Here is a 17,346-nt window from a genome sequence, read left to right on the forward strand (position 1 = left end):
ATTACAGAAACATCACCAAAACTGTGCTTTGGTCATTTTCCAGATTTGTTCAAAGTCAAGGCAGATATTGTTAACTGTCTTGATTCATAAACTTTTAATGTGTATATAGAATAAGTGTTCCCCTTTAATCTGTCATCTGTATCTGATCTGCACTGAGTACCATGTTATCAATGTTAAACGTTAGAATGCTAAATAATCTGTTGATAAACTAAAGTTAATTACTTGCTGGCTTTAATTTTCTTTTTCTTTTCTTTTTTTTTTTTTTAGACCAAAGAAAGTTTACAGTATGCATTGGAGACACTCAATATGAATGGCTGCTCAGTGGAAGATCTAGGACTGGATTTCACATTACCTGGGTTTCCCAATATAGAGCTGAAAAAAGGGGGGAAAGATATACCTGTCACCATCCACAATTTAGAAGAATATCTCAGAGTACGTAAAAGTGAAGCTGTGATATTTTTTTTAAAGTCCTCTAATTCTTCTATTTCATAGTTAGTTCAATGTTTATTTTCATATATATATATTAATTGCTTTTTTTTCCATGTTGGTCATAGTATTAGTAGTTTACACCTAGTTGCTTCTGTTTGTGTGAATATCGGGATAAGAAAATAGACTCCTAGTATTTGTGATTAGTATTATACAGCTTGATTGTAGAAACATCTGTTTCTTAAAGTTTCAATAAATGTATTTCCTGAGTGATTGCTCAGGTGCATTCCAATATGTGTGCATGGTCTGCGGAAAGCATTCAGCCTAGCAGTACCTGTAGGATTGGCTGTGGAGCCCCCTAGCATGGCGGCATTGTAGCAGTATATATGTGGCACAGCTGACCCACACCCTTTGAGTTCCTTCTTTATCGTTCATTATGGTCACTGGAAAAGCTTTTTCAGTGTTCATTATAGTTATTTGTTACATTCTGTAGTTAGTTGAGTACATAGTATTGCTGTCCCGTCTCCCCTTTTCCCCCCCGCCACACACACACTTTAGCCCTGGTCTCGGGGCATGCTATACTCTCAAGGATTCAAAGCCTGCAAGAGCTGGGGCAAGTTTATTCCCAAGGAAGAAACTCTCACTCGTTCACTTAAGTGTCTGGGTGAGAGACACCAAAAGGACAAGTGTCCCATCTCTAGGAGCTTTTATTACTGGACAAAGAAGGAGCAGGACCATTGGTTTAAGTTTCTCCTAAGAGAGGTGGCAATGCGGTCCTCAGCATCAGTAGTGAGAGGTGCCTTGGTGTCATTACATGATCTGGCACTGAAGGAATGCTCTGTCCATAGCCTTCCCTCCCCCCCCCCCTCTCCCCCATGCAGGGTTGAGCGTGAGACACAGGTGCTAGCCAAGAGAAAGAAGACTGGCAGAGGCTGGTGGCCAGCTAAGGAACTGTAGAAGAGCCCTGGTGGGGCATGCCCAGTGCAAGGCCACCCACTTGTAGCCCGCCTCCTGTGACACCACCGGCACTGCCTTTGAACCCAGTGGTCATAGTCTCCCTGGACGGGAACTGGCTGTAAGAGGATATTGATCTTCTGTCAGCGCCAGACATCTTTTGAGGCTGCAAGGAATCTCATTGAGATGATGTCCCACTCTCCTAAGCCATATCAAGCAGGAGTGACATGGGAGGACTGACTACATGCCTTGCAAAATACCACTGAGATCAACACGGGTGGCAGAGACCTTCTTGTCTTCGGCACCTCTGGCATCAACATCCAGCTCCTTGTTGATGTCCAAGCTGCTGGGTGGTACTGGTAGTGCTAGGCCCATTACCTCCAGTACAGATGACTGTAGCTCCATATGCTGTGAGACAGATGCTGGCAATGCCATTAAGGGTAGTACCAGCCCCTACAGCACCAGTGCTTGGAGCTCTGATGCTGGCACTGATAGTGGAACCATCTTGACAGCACAAAAGGAAACCGGCCACACTGATGAGAGAAGTATCATCACCTAGGTACCCCTCCCCGTCACCTTCGGGCTCAGCACCACCTTGGTCCATCACAGAGTGCTAGTCAGACTCAGGAGAGGAGTCTTCGGCATCCTTTAGTACTTAGTACTGCTCATGATCCTGGCATTGCTCCTGTTGCAGTCATTGCCAGGAGGCACTGGTGCAGACTAGTACATGTTAAACCAGTGAGCCTGGGCTCATCGATTTACATTCATGGTTACATGCAAGCTCCCAGTATGCATGGGGAGCAGGCTTAAAAACTGATTCCAGTGTACGCTGGCTTCCGGGGAGCTGACTGCCATCCATATGTAACCACTGAATGTTTTCAGTGCTTACGTGGTTGGTTACTTAGATGCATTTTAGCATCCCTGGTACAGATGTACTATTCCCATCTCTGATGGGCATGCCCAAGTGTATTTGGTGCCTAGGCCAGGACCATTCGCTGAAGGCCTGCCACCATTGTAAGATGCTCTCATTAAAGCTTCTCACTATGGAGAAGGTAGAGAGGCCAGCTTCGTAACTGGCACCCTGGCTGCCCCCTCCCCCCAACAACAGTTTCTGACCAAGGGCCTTCCACGCCGAGGGAGGCTCCAGCCAAAAAAAACGCCAAGAGAAAACACACTTGACCTTTGGCAGAGAGGCCACCAAAGAGGTTATCCCCTCAGCACAAGCCTTCCTCATCTAAGGCACAGGCTTCGGGAGATGTGCAGGCACCGGTGAAGTCTTGTACAGACAAACCCTGAAGGGCAGTGTCCACTAAAGACACATGCCCTGCTGTCTCAGTACCGAAACCAAAGAAGACCGCCACTGCAGTGCTGACACCGACAAACTGTACACAAACTGCCACATCATAGTGTGGCCAAGAGCTGAACAGAGCTGCCAATACAGACACTGACAAAGTTGGTACTGTCTCCAAGTACTGAACTTTCCCTGGTACCGACTATGTTGAGAGTACAGGGAGACATAGTACCACAACGACCACAGCCCTCCGCACCAGCAGTACCAACCTTTGCTCCACCAAGGCCACTGTCTATACACCAAGACCTGGCAGTAGTATCGGTACTGGGCACACTTGTTATTCGGTACTGACGCCACACCAACATTAGAGGGATCAAGCAAGCTTGCAACGCCATCAAGCTCAGCCCCTCCCTTTTCTAGTAACAGTGACAATTAGGAGATCACCTTCTCCCCACAATATTCTTCTCCAAAACCAACCACGCAGGTACAGCAGCAGCAACAGCTCCAGATGTGGCAACCTTTTCCATGACTCCTTCCCATTCCACTCCCACAACCGTGGCAGGGATAGGATCCATGGGGTTCCTTAAAGGCTCAAGCACCAATACCACAGTTGTCGGCGCCACCTAGACCTGAGTCCATGGTCTCCAGGCCACCAGCAGCTACAGGATCCAACATCAGAGAAGTTGGAAGATCTGGATGACTCTCAGGAGGAAGACACATTGTCTCCTTTACACATCTCCTCACCTTCTCTGGATGAGACGATAATGTCTCCTCCCCTAACAGCAGGGGACAACTTTACAAGAGTGTGGCAAATACCTCCTTAGTCGATGTTCCTGAGATTCAGCACAAATTGACCAGCATAGTACAGGCCTCGAAGCATTATGTTCCTGCTAAAAGGGCTGCATTTTTGTTCACCCACCCAGCACCAAATTTGTTGGTGGTTAATGCAGCCCACAATAGGGGTAAGCAAACACACAATACAAATCCATGCCTCATAACAAAGAATGGAAGAGACTGGACATTCTGGACAGGAAATCATAATCCTTTTTGCAGTCCTTGAGATAAGGATAGCAAACTGTGCAGTGCTGTTAGCAAAATGCACATACAGAAGCTCCACCTCGAGGCCTAGGTCTTCCAGGAATGAGTACAAAAGACCAGACCAGACCTGTTTGGAGGAAGTTTGCACTATAATCCTGAATTGTCGCAAACAGAGTACAAGAAGGACCTATTTACAGAAATGGTGCCATTTTTCTAAGTGGGCAAACCACAGAACGCTGCAGCACTGTTCCACACAACTGATGATGGTCCTAGAGTATCTTCTCTCATTAAAGAAACAGAACCTCTCCAACTCCTCAATAAAGGTCCACTTAGTGACTATTTCAGGTGAGCATGATAGTCACACTATATTCAAACATCCGACAACAAAGAAATTTTTAAAAGGTATTAATAATACCTTCCCCCAATAAAGCTGACCGTGCCACTTTGGGATCTCAACCTCAGCCGTAACACCTTAACCCACACTCAATTTGAGCCAATGGCAACATACTCTCTGACCCATCTTTCCAGAAAAGTTACTTTCTTACTAGCAATCACAACAGCAAGGAGGGTCAGCGAATTGGCCGCACTCATGGCAGATCTGCTATTTAAGACCTCCTACAAAGACAAAGTAGTGTTAAGGCCACATCCAAAATTTCTCCTAAAAATAGTTGCATACTTACACCTCAGTGAACCTGTATACTTACCCGTTTTCCACCAGAAGCTTCATCCTGATGCTAATGTGGCACAACTCCGCTCCTTGGATGTTCGACGGGTGATTACCTTTTACCTAGATGCTCTTCTAAACTGTTCATTTCCATAGCAGATCGCTCCAAAGGCCACGCAATCTCAAAACCGAGGCTCAAAATGGCTAAGAAACTATATTAAAGATTGCTATAATATCAATAAGGTGCCATTACCAACCCAATTGCGGGCATGCTCCACTAGAGCAATGGCCACCTCTATGGCCTTCCTACGTAACGTTTGTTGAGCAGCAACATGGACCTCTAAGCACACATTTACAAAGCAGTGTGCTATAGTCACTTATGCTTCACAGTGTACCGCATTTTAGGTGGTGGTCCTTGCCGCCATCCACTGGTCACGTCCGAAGCAGTTTCAAAAGTCACCAGAACTCATTATTTTGCTCACAGAGGATGGAAGGATTCCCTATTTCCTCTCAATGACTGTTCCACTGGCTCACCTTCTGTATAAGCGTGTGTTACGACTTAGTGAAGCTACTGTCCCCTCCAGTGACTGCTCACTCCACTAGAGCCCAGGCATCTTTGGCAGCTTTCCTCAAGAGTATTCTGATCCAGGCCATCTTCTGAGCAGTGACATGGTTGTCTATGCAGCCCTTCAGACATGTGCAACACACCTGTGATGGTGCAGCATTTGGCAGGGCAGTTTTTGCATCTGCCCCTAGATGACTTTTGACCCTTCTTCCAAGGGAGCTGTTGGTCAGGCACATATTGAAAAGCACATGAGCAATCTTTTGAAGAAAAAATGGTTACTTACCTTTTGTAACTGTTCTTTCAGATGTGGTGTTCATGGCTATTCCAAATCCCATCCACCTCCCCTCTGTCAAAATGAACTGGCAAGAAGGACTGATTGGGTGAGGAGCTGGCTGTGGCTTTTGTACAACGCCACAGCAGTGCCACGCCTAGGTATTGTTAGGGTAAAAATTTGTTGGAAAATGTGCATGCGTACACATATATGGAATGGAACGGAACATGGAATGGAACATGAGCAACACATTTCTAAGAATAACATTTACAAAAAGTAAGCAACCGTCCTTTTTTTGTATCCATGGAGTATGTGCTTATAAAAAGCATGACTTCTCACTGGGAGCTGTGGGTTCTCAGCAACTCTGAAAACAAAATCAGAAATTACTGGGCCAAGTGTTGAACTAGTAACGCAACACATTGCTACGTAAGATTATTGGCTTCTGCAAATACTTTGGGACTCTTCTACTGCAAGCCCAGATAGCCATGTGAAAGAAAATGATCTTCGGAGTCTTGCTTGAAGCACTTTCTCGTCTATGCTAGCAACTGGATTGATTAAAATAGCAATCGCATCCCTGTATGCATCAGAACTCACTTCCACAAAGCATTTCAGATGGTCACTGGCAATAGTAGTTAGAACACCCCCAATTTCCTGCTTCACAGAACCAAAATAAACTAATAAGCAGTATAAGAAATGCTCTGGTGATCAGTTTCCATTATTTGGGCAAGAGGGTGGGTAACACACTTAGAAAATTTAGTTCTTGAATTTCTGCCTGATCATGTAAGCAGTCAAGTTTTCAACTCCCATACATTGAGTGCTGTGTCGATACGTTTGCCACCACCAGTTTGTATGCATTCCATGCTTTGAGTTCAGATTCTTTGGACCAGCAGTGTCCCACTGAGGGTAGTGCTTATATCCTGAGTGACCTCGTGCTTCTTATTGAGGACACAGAGGGTGAAGCAATACCAACTGTCACTCAGTTCCTTCTCACTACCCATGACTCAGGACTTTGAGCCTCTTTGCTTGATGTGTTGTGTGGTCTTACCGCTCTGTAAATAGGTAGTTCAAGAATGATTCCATATATAATTTTGTGTGTGCCTTGGGTATAGATGTCAGAAAACATTTTCCCTCAGTAGTTCGCATTCATGTTGCTTAAGTGCCATTTGCTGTTGTGCACTACTGCATACAGATATAGCAGAATGAAACTGTCCTAAACTCTGCCACCCCCAGCTCCTCCTTACCACTAGTGATGTTTGTTACTGAATGTGCTGCCTTTGTAGGGATATCACAGTTTTATTTCCCTTAGTCTTTGTATCCACCTTGTTTATTTAATAGTGGTTAGATAGAGTATAGCTCATCTTGGTAGGTTTCAGCATTTTAGAGCCGTTGGACTAAATTTGATCACCTGGGCTATGTTTAGACTACACGGAAGGTTAGAAAGAGGATATGTAAATTATGTGGGAATTTGCATAGCTTCCGATCTCACTTTTTAAATATGAGGTTTACGCAGCTTTTCAAAAAGGGGAGGGGGTTGCCAAATAAGCTCTGTCCCGACTATTTTCCCATGGAATTTGCATATCCTCTTTCGAATCTTCCACGTGGTCTAGACAAGCCCCTGGACATGGAGCGGAACTGGAGCCATGCCTGGCTCTCCAAGGTTTAAGTCCTGTTGGTTGTGAGCCAGGTTGATGTTAGTCAGTGATCCATATCCCAGCTGCCTAAAATGTTTGGAATGCCACATGAGTGATGAGCAATGTTCTCTCTAAGCTGCGCCGCAGCACAGCCTCGCCTGGTCAGAGGCTATGGGCTCCATGCACGGAGCTGACTGACTGGGTGGGGCTGATTAATGACCTGTGAAGCTGTGCTGCTGCCCAGCTTAGAGGGAACACTGGTGACAAGTGTCCCATTCTGGAGGGTTTTAAACCTTGCACTAAAAAAATAGAGCAATGGGACTTTCTCCTTCTGGAGATGGCAGTTTGCTCTGCATCATAGCATTCATGTTCAGAGCATACTCCAAGTGGTACCATCAGTACTGAGTACGTCTCCCAAGATGTCTTTAGCACCATGTTCAGTGTCTCTAATAACGAAGAGATGTAAATCTCATTCAGCGAGACCATTGGTGCTGAGGCCACCGGAAAGCAAGGACTCCAGGAGGGATCTGAAGGAAAGTGTCCCCCTCCCTCCCCCCAAGAGTTCCTCTGCTAAGAAGGGTTCATTGACTCCAGAATCTCTACCAAGGCAGTCAAGACTGGCTCCAAAAGTTGCTATACAAAGATATGAAACTCAAGACCCAATTTTGGTACTGATGATACTAGAAAACTCCTTGATCTTTTGGTACTGATGTTTCCTATTGTACAGGATGGGTTTTGGTTGGTAACAAAAACTAATTCCTACACTAGCTCCACAACAGTATGTGGTGCCCCAAGAGGCCAATATGTTTCCTGAGTAAGACTGGAACTAGCTGGTATCACTACCCCTGAGTTTGGCTTTACTGGTTTCCTACCCCCACACATTCTTCTCCACTATTGTTGGACTTGGTTTCATCTTTATTGGATTTGTAAATGAGGTCTCTTGTATCCCATAGCAGAGGGAACGCCTACCCTGCATTAGTAGGGTTCATGGATGTAATAGCATTCTCACCACTAGTACATTGCCATGGGCCCACATCATCAGTAGTCTTTATAGACATAGTTGGTTTGCCTTTTTTCGCCTTTTCTGTTGATTTTCTCAAGGGTGCATACGATCATGAGCACCACAGAAACATTACCAGATGCCCACAACTGATACCAAGCAGCTGCAGGTTACTCTGACAGTTCCACCACCATTAGAGGTAGACTAGTTTTTGCCTCAGTGACCTAGTGCATCATCTTGCTTAAGACCATATGAAGCTTTAGAGATGAGTGATTCACTACCACAAGAGATTTTAAAGGTTTATCAATGGCTTTGGTGTTAAATGTTCAAGTGGAAGAGATCTGTGAGAAGTCAAACAAGCCAGTGGACGTTAGCCTCTATGGGGCCTTCCAAAGTGGCATTACTGGCTGACAGAGCAATTGTGGAGACTCAATTCTTTGGCAGGCCCCTTCTTTTATATGGCTAAACGGGCAAGTGGGGAAATGCTAGTATCTTCTGAGGATTTAGAATAAAGCTACCCTCACCTCCCCCCAAGCTCTTTAGTGGTGGCAGCTATTGAAGAGCAGGTGAGCCAAGCTACTAAGTGGTGACACCACAGAAAGGTTGGTAGAGAATCCGAGGCTGCATTTGTTTGGATATGAGCCTATGATTTAGAATTGCTAACAGCAAGTTCTCCTAAGTTGCTACAACTTTCTCTTATGGGAAAACATCCTGAAATTTAAATACAAGGCTACTGGAGGACTCCAGGCAGGAGTTCATTGGATAGTAGAGGAGGGCAAGATATTTGATTGGATGCAGCAGCTCAGTCCAGGGTACCTCTCCTTTGAGGGGAATGGTTATAAATGCAGTCCTGGATGACTGGCTGCTGAGAGGCTGGTCTGAATATTAAATAATTTCCAGCATAACAATCATTCATTCCTGCTTCAGTGCTCTGGGGCTGTTACTGATCTGTCTGAATCAGTTTTAAAGCCTCAAACTATTCTTTTTGATCAAAACCATTCTTGGATGCTATGGAAGCTGATGCATTTCTGCCCCAGGCAAGACACCAAACATGCTAAGACCTGATGTTGGATCCAAAAGCACATCCCATAACTTCAGTGCACACTGGTGTCTCAATTCTGGGGGTGGACAGACCATTGAACTTTTGTTTATAAGTTGCTTTTGTGTCGTTGCATCCAATGCTCTTGTTGTTCATGGATGCGTCATTCCTGGGTTGTGGGTAATACATCAAAATCCTACAAATTCAAGAGCTGTGGTCCTTCCAGGAGCTGAGGGCTCACGTAAATGTTAGAGTGCTATTTGTCTAACCTGTTTGACTTTCCATCCACATACTGTGAAGAAAAAAAGTCTAGTGTTCAATGGACAATATGGCAACTATGGACTGTGTAAACTGACAGGGAAAAGTGTGTTCACCCAAACTGTGCCAGAAGGCAATTGTACTTCAGATGTTCTCCATAACCAGCTCCATTAATCTCAAAACTGTTTACCTCCCAAAAAGAGCAGAACATGTTGGCAAGTCGCTTGTGCTGGTCCTTCTTTGCTCACTACAAATGATCACTACACCTGCACATGAGTAGGTCCATCCAAACCAGCTGTGGGTGACTCTGAAGTGCACCTGTTTGCAACATAGAATGGCATCACTTGTGCTCCAGGCAGGTGGGGGGGGGGGTGATGTCACAGTCCAGGTTTTTTGAAAAATGCTTTTCTGTTATCACGGGCCAATGTCTTGCTGTGCTTGCCATTCTTCTGATATCATTATTACCTAGAACTCTGTTCGGTGCCAAGCAGAATCATGCTTGCCTTATACTCATAGCATCACCATGGCCTTGGCAACATTGGGTCTCAACCCTTCTAGCATAGTTAGTGAAACCTTGTCCATCTCTTCAATTCATTTCAGATCTGATTTCTCAGGACCATGGCCATCTTCTCCATCCCAGCCTATGGACCTTCCACTTGACCAAGTGGATTTATCATGGCTAATACTTGAGAATTACTTTGCTTGGAAGGTATTCAGGAAGTGCTTTCAAATGGCATAGAGCCTTCAATAGGAGTACTTACTTGGCCAAATGAAAACATTTTTCTATCTTGTCCCAATAGAAATGTTTCTCCAAGGCAGGCATCATTTTCAATTATCTATTGCACCTAAAACATCAAGGTCCAGCAGCTTAGCAATTATTTCTGCATTCCATTCTCCTGTGGATAATCACGTTTTTCTAACCCCATAACAATTAGATTTCAAAAGGGGTTGGGCATGAACCTGTTCACCTAAGAGATCTCAGCTTGGCATTAACAAAAGTAATTGAACCTCCCACAGGTTGGCCTCTGTTGAACTTCTCTCTTTGAAAATGGTGTTTCTGGCCATGAAACCTCAGCAGTCAGATTTGGCTGAATTGTAAGCCTTACTTTTAGAGCCTCTGTATATAGTTTTCCATAAGGATCATTTCCCTCCTGCACCTAAAATTCCTGACACAGATGGCTTGCGATTTCCACATTAATCAGGTAATTTATATAACATTTTACCCAAAGCCTCACATGGTTCTAGATGAGTAGAAGCTTCATTTAGTGGCTGTGAAGAGATGATTAGTATTTTACTTGGACTGCACTAAGTCCTATAGATCCTCAGCAGATTTGCAGACTGCATGAAAGTTTAAATTGGTTTCTACTCAGAGGATTTCCTCTTATTTATTTGTGCTACAGACTAGTGAATGTCTTGCTGTCACCTAGAATACTGGCTCATTTAACAAGCAGCTTTAGTAGCTTTCCTAGCACAAGGACCTATTTAAGATATTTGCATAGCAGCAACCTGGTCATCTGTTCTCACAGTTGATGTTCATTACGCTATTTCCTTTGAATTCAGTAACTATGCCAGCTTTGGATTGGCTATTCTACAATTGCTGTTGGGGTAAACCCCGTCTTCATGTTAATCTATTTGTGAGTAACCAACAGTGGAATAGGCACATGCAATCGCTTAGGGGCTGGGCTGTGCATGTGTCTGTAATCTACCTTTCTATAACTATTGCTTTTTGAGATGTTGCACATGTCCACCCCACAACCCATCCTACTTCCCTTCTCTATTGGAGTCTATCTGGCAAGGAGCTACCTTCCTCCTCTTCCCCTTCCTCCTCCCCCCTCCCCCCCCCCCCCACACACACACTTTCTGTAAAGTCCATTAAACCATTAAACCTTGTGGGATAATGGGGAGCAAAATTATCATATGACAATGCATTATAAAATCAATCCATGCATGTCTAGCAAGAAAAATTATACAGTATTGTTGCCTAAAATCTGAAGGATTTCTATTTCAAACACCCCCAGAAGGCTACATTTCAACATAATACAGCTGATGGGTGGCTAGTGTTGGGCTGGTGAGAAGTGACAGAAGTGGGGCAATACTGTACAGCACCTACTTAATCAAGCTCAGGTTCACACATCTTTATATGGATACGTGGTTGTGTTGTGATTCTTTTACCAAGTTGTCATATCTTTTGTATAACTCCACTGTTGAATATTCACATATCTTGTCACATAGCCTATTCACTTACTGTGTTTTTTTTTAACAGCTGGTTATATTCTGGGCACTAAATGAAGGTGTTTCCAGACAATTTGACTCCTTCAGAGATGGATTTGAATCAGTCTTCCCTCTCAGTCATCTTCAGTACTTCTATCCTGAAGAGGTTGGTAGATGTCAATTTATAACTGATATCAATCTATTATGGGGCTAAGATTATAGATTAATATTAATCTAAATTCTTATCCCCATATTTAGCTACGAGCAGGTTATTGTTTAACTTTTACACAGGTGGAGTGATATATTCATGAAACGAAGATGATTCAATGAGTTTTATACTGCGTACTTGTGTTGTCATGTTGTGAGATTTCTGCATTTAACAGTAGTTCTAATTAGTGTTTTGGAGGTCAATTTAATATTCTTCTGTATCAAATTTAGTATATTAAAACTGTTTTTCTTGCCAAAGAAAGTAATCCACCCTATATGCAAATTTCTGGATTAACATATTCCCGATATGTTGGAGGACACTCCAGGAATCAAGAAACCTCATAGGTAGTGGTGGTGGTTTTGGGAGCAATCACTGGTTGTAGACATGGACTCCCTATTGTGCTCACTTCTGTACAAATGTGGAACTAAGACCCTTTCCACAAAGCTTACATCTAAATACAAGAGAAGAGACAGCAGGTGATTATAGTTGGATGTGGTAGCAAAAAGATACGATGAGCATGATCCCCATGATAGGCAATGGTCACAGCATACCAGCTGTCTAATCATTTGTGAAGTCTTTAGTAGGTATCATGGGAATAGAGGGACTTGAACGGAAGCAGTGAGGTAGTTTTGTGTTGGTTCCAAGTGCTAGGGGTAACATGGGGGAGAGCACAAAAGTGCTTGTTTAAAAATTTAACTTGTAGATAACGGTGCCTGACACTGCTGATGGAGTGGAGGCAGGAGTTGACATTTTGAGCATACTGAGAGATGGTGTATGATTGTGAGAGGCTGCAAAGGGCATTGAAAGTAAAAAGAAGGAGCTTATTTTAATCCGCTGGAGAAGGAGGCACCCAGTTAAATCCACTTGAATTCTTAAAACAAAAAATTCCCACTATTAAGTACCCAAATGTCATTGAAATTCAGGCATGGCTAATTCCCATAGCCTGAGACTAAAGTTTGGACTGCTTCTAACTACAGGAAGAGATGGACCCCCTCCCTCCCACCTTCGTGACGGAGGAGATCTGAAGATGTCAGGATTTAATACATGAAGCTATTATTGGGCTAGGACTATTGAAGTCAAATAAGCTCCGTGTAGTATTGCACAAATTGGCTACTGTAACTTTCCTGAATGTTGTTCCAGCATGTACAGTATTCACTCATCATCAGCACTAGGACAAACCTGTTCTCTCTGCTTAAATCTGTAGTTGGATCAGCTCCTGTGTGGCAGTAAAACAGACACATGGGATGCAAAGACATTAATGGAATGCTGCAGGCCAGACCATGGTTATACACATGACAGGTAATATAGATTTGAAACTAGGAGATATGTTGAAATATATTAAGTACCTTTCCTAGTTGCTGTACGTGAAATGATGAAACACATCTTAGAGGTTTTTTTGGGAAGAAAATAGCTTTATAATTTACACTGTCTGTGTGAGAGACTTGGTGGTTAATGCTGTGATAGCTTTTATTCTTTTCTTTACAATACATACTTCTAAAAATAACTAACTGTTTTTTGTGTTTTTTCTTTTAGTCGAGCTGTGAAGTACCTGTTTGAAATTCTTAGTAGTTTTGATAGTGAGCAACAAAGATTATTTCTTCAATTTGTGACTGGTAGCCCTAGACTGCCAGTAGGAGGTGGGTTTATTTAATGGATATTGACATCATGTCTGCACTTGTGTGTATAAATCAACACTGCTAATGCGTTTCTAAATCATTCAAAACCATTTCTGTTCATTTCACTTCAATAGATGCCTACAGATCTGTTAACTGACATTTCAATTAAGAGAAGTCTGGGATGCTATAAGTTATTTTGGAATAGTTCAACTAAAATAATCTTTGACATTTGCATTAATAAGTGTCTTGAATTTAATAAAGATTTTAAGTTAATAATTTTACAAGCTAGACTATAGTAACAAGAAACCCTCGAGTTGCGACCGCCCGAGTTCTGACGACCTGCACTTACAACTATTTTTTTTTTAAAGTGCAGAAGGGGCCGAAACCCCCTGACTTGCGTCCTCAGCCCGCATTTATGACTGCACATGGCGCCTGTCATCAATGAGGGTTCAAGCTATGACGCCCCCGACTTGTGACACTTCGCCAGGAACCAATCACGTCATAAGTCGGGGGTCGTCTGCAATATGCAATATTTTATAGGTGCTATCATGCTGTATGACAAATAGTCTACTTTAAACAAATGTTCCTGGTTATATTGTGGACCACGAGATGACTTGTAATAAGTTATGGTAGGCCAAAATATAAAATAGCAGTGTATTTTTTCTTATAGGAAGCACAGTCACTAAAATTTCCTATTCAGAATATACACATAGAAACATGGATTCTGAATCCTAATATGTAGAAGAGGGTATGAAAAGAGGATGCAGGTTTTTGAAGGAACAGGAATAAAAAGAAAAACTGAGAATATTTGATTTCTGTGTTTGAAATCTACCTCCTGCACGGAAGTATACTTGAAAAAAAATCAAAATAGTTATAGATAAAATACCTTTTGCCAGCTTTCTTAACTGCTTCATACAGTAAACTTCCGATAATCCGTCACCTTTAGGACCCAGGGGGTGCCAGATTATCAAATATGCCGGACTATCGGAAGGGGGGGGGGGGCTATGAGGGGTCTGGGGTGGGGCGGGATGCCACCCCAGACCCCTCATAACTCCTCCTTCCGATAGTCCGGCTCTGCCCCAGGTGTCCCCGATCCAGCCACTGCTGGTCAGTTTGAGCAGCGGCTGCATCAAGGAAGCCAGGCACAGAGCAGCTCCAATTGTCCGGCTGCCCGGAGCACTTCCAGGTTCCCGATGGTGCCGGACCATCAGGACCAATGGAGTTTTACTGTATATAAAATCTTTGAGTATGGCTTTGGCCCTACTTACATTCTTGAGTTTTCATGTATAGATTGCCACAGTGTACTAGTGCCAAAGGAACCAAAAAGTGAAATGGATTTGTCTAGTTTGATCACTTTAACTAAAAAGCAAAATTAGTTTGGCATAAATTGAAAGTACATCTAGCTTTTTATATTCAGTTTTAAGGTTGTGGTAATAGATGTGGAAAATAATCTTAAGCAAAGGTTGAAGAGTCATCACTTGGAATGCAAACTATGTTAAGTTAGCATCAGTTTAATAGTAATTTCAGCATTGTTTCTTGAAAAAAGCACTTTTCCTATTAGATTCAGACAAATACAGTGGACCTTTTCTCCTTCTTTCAGGCTTTCGAAGTTTGAATCCTCCACTGACAATTGTACGCAAGACATTTGAGTCTACAGAAAATCCAGATGACTTCTTGCCCTCAGTAATGACTTGTGTGAATTATCTCAAGTTGCCGGACTATTCAAGTATTGAGATAATGCGTGAAAAACTCTTGATAGCTGCAAGAGAAGGGCAGCAGTCATTCCATCTTTCCTGATCACAATGAAAAATGCAATGTCTGCCTGTTACAGCAAAGAGAAAATCATGATTCTTTTCTAAATGTATCACCTGAGTCAAGGAAACGTGTTACGCCTTCTTGTTGTAGAAAAACGCCTTGCAGATTATAAACAAAGACACTTGGTTGATATTCATTAAAGGCCCAATGGACTTAAAAGTGATCAGGCCCTAAAAAGTTGTTGTGACAAGGTTTCTTTAGCAAGTTCTTGTTTAAATTATCATTTATTTGATGAGTGAAGTTTTTAACTTGCTTTGCTGTGTGAAATTTAAAAAAGGGATGTTTTTCCAGGCTGGAACAATAAATGTCGCTGTGCAGTTTAATATTGGGCTGTGTGTATCCATCTAGCTAAGTCTGCAGTTTTTTCCTCCAAAGACAAGTTTTGTACATAAGTACAGAAATTAAAATACACCTGTATTTGACAAATCTAGTTTAGTAGCCTAGTTCTGTGTACCTTCACATGCCTCTGATTTTTTCCCTTCCTCTTGTATTGTCTGATGTGCAATTCACATGGCTCTTTTTTGTGTGCAACACTCAACAATTGTTACATTTTGGCTAGCATGGGCATTTATTGCTCCATGTTTTTCTCTCAAATTAAGATATAATTTAAATTTTACTGAATTAAAAATATATATTGTCAATATAATTCAGCCTTTGTAATTAGGTAGAGCTTAGTTTTAACGTAGTAGTAGGATATATTAGCTACAGTCTTTACCAGATAACACTCTAGAACTGTTTACACAGTGATTCAGGCAACAAAAACCTCTTCCAGAAACTAGGAAGAATTCCTTTCTTTTCTGTAGTTGAAAATTCAACAGATTGGGCTGGCCAGTATTTATTATTATAAGGCCAGAACATTTCAAATTGATGTATAGTTTTTTAAAAGACAAATTAGCAGTTTTATTCCCTGTTCAAGTAAGAAAAAAATTTCTTATTCTTGTCTTACGTTCAGATTTACTTTTGTAGCCTCCCTCTTTGCCCCCTACCCCCCAGTGCTAGCTTGGAACAAACAGTTCAGCCTTTGTCTTTTGACACAGATAAAGCACCTGTAAGCAATGCTCTGTCCAACTGTTTTATGTGCTGATTTCTCAAATCTGCAATAATTTACTTCATCAGGTTAATGTTTTTACCTGAATATAAATAAAAAAGTTTGCTTCACCTTTTTGTTTATAGTTTTCTACTGTATGCATAAGTTCAATTGTGTAAATTATTTCAACACAAGTAAATCATCTTAAATCTCCTTTGTTAACTGCCCACATGTTGTGGATGATTTACTTTTAAAACAAGAGTTTGTAAGATCTGCTATTTAACTTAGATAATGTGGATAAAGAGGAAGGAAAGCTTTTCCTTTCTATGGGTTCAAAAACAGATGATTCCAAACATTCCTGAGATGCACATGCTATAGTTCATCTCTATGAAAATCTGATAAATAGCTAATTATTTTATTCAACTTTGAGAAATCAAAAATGAATTTTTCAGTGCACAGCAATTGTTGAAAACTCTGGTTAATCAGTTGAGATTTCCCCAAAATGAATATTTTTTTTTTTATTTAGCTGAAGAACTTGTACTTTGAAAAAATGTATTTCAATACATGTAACTGACATTCTTTACAGTTAACATTCACAGAATTACATGTGGTTGCTCATACCAGGTGCCACAGAACTGTAATGCAAACTTGTCATGAGCAGTCGACTGTGAAATCATTGCACAAAGAATCTGATAACTGAGCAGTTTAACTATCATATTAAAAGTGAATGAAGGCGCTTCACACTGTACATATAATATTGGTAGAGCAGAATGTGGCAAAGATTTCATAAAAGTTAAAGGCAGTGTTTAAAATATGGACTGGTGTTTAAAATTGTTCTGAAAACTTGATCAAACTGAGCACAAAGATGCGTGTTTATAGTGTGTGGATAGCAACTTGTTCATTTTTTAAGGTTCTATATTTTAAAAAAACTGACTTGTGTAAAAAGCTAATATTTTGTATTAAAATATCATCTGTATTGATATTTTTTTACCCACGTTGTCTCCCTACAGAATCTGGCTTTCATTGACTTGAGGAGTTCTCAAATTTGTAAGAGCCATTGTATGATAGTTGAAAGTCCATTGCAGTCTGGTGCTGTGCAGTCTGGTGACTGTTCAATTGCCTATGTAAAAACAAGATGTTGGTGGTCTCGGTCCATGTGCTTGTGGATGAATGTTCACTTCACAAAATTAGTATCAGAGTTGAACATTGATATTTTAGTTGTCACTTTCAGACAGACAATGGATTGATTGGACTTCAAAACTGAACTGTAGATTTATTCCAGGACAGCATAAAGGCACATTGGCAGGGCAGCGTGGGGAAGTCTGCATGACC

The 17,346-nt window shown here is 41.9% G+C and overlaps 1 protein-coding gene across 6 annotated transcripts in view; it reads left to right on the top strand.

Annotated features, from left to right (window-relative positions):
• The window catches only part of TRIP12 (thyroid hormone receptor interactor 12), a 183,630-nt gene extending 166,622 nt beyond the window's left edge, over positions 1-17,008 (top strand). For all 6 annotated transcript variants that reach the window (XM_075937625.2, XM_075937628.2, XM_075937629.2 and 3 more), the window contains 5 exons: positions 268-432; positions 11,401-11,514; positions 12,761-12,855; positions 13,090-13,193; positions 14,773-17,008. In XM_075937625.2, the coding sequence (XP_075793740.1) occupies positions 268-432; positions 11,401-11,514; positions 12,761-12,855; positions 13,090-13,193; positions 14,773-14,969 (675 nt within the window). In that variant the 3' untranslated portion in view covers positions 14,970-17,008. The remainder of the gene's footprint in view (positions 1-267; positions 433-11,400; positions 11,515-12,760; positions 12,856-13,089; positions 13,194-14,772) is intronic.
• Positions 17,009-17,346: the final 338 nt, after the last annotated feature.

Source organism: Pelodiscus sinensis, chromosome 10 (genome assembly GCF_052426305.1).
Source record: "Pelodiscus sinensis isolate ZL-2025 chromosome 10, ASM5242630v1, whole genome shotgun sequence".
NCBI lineage: Eukaryota > Metazoa > Chordata > Testudines > Trionychidae > Pelodiscus > Pelodiscus sinensis.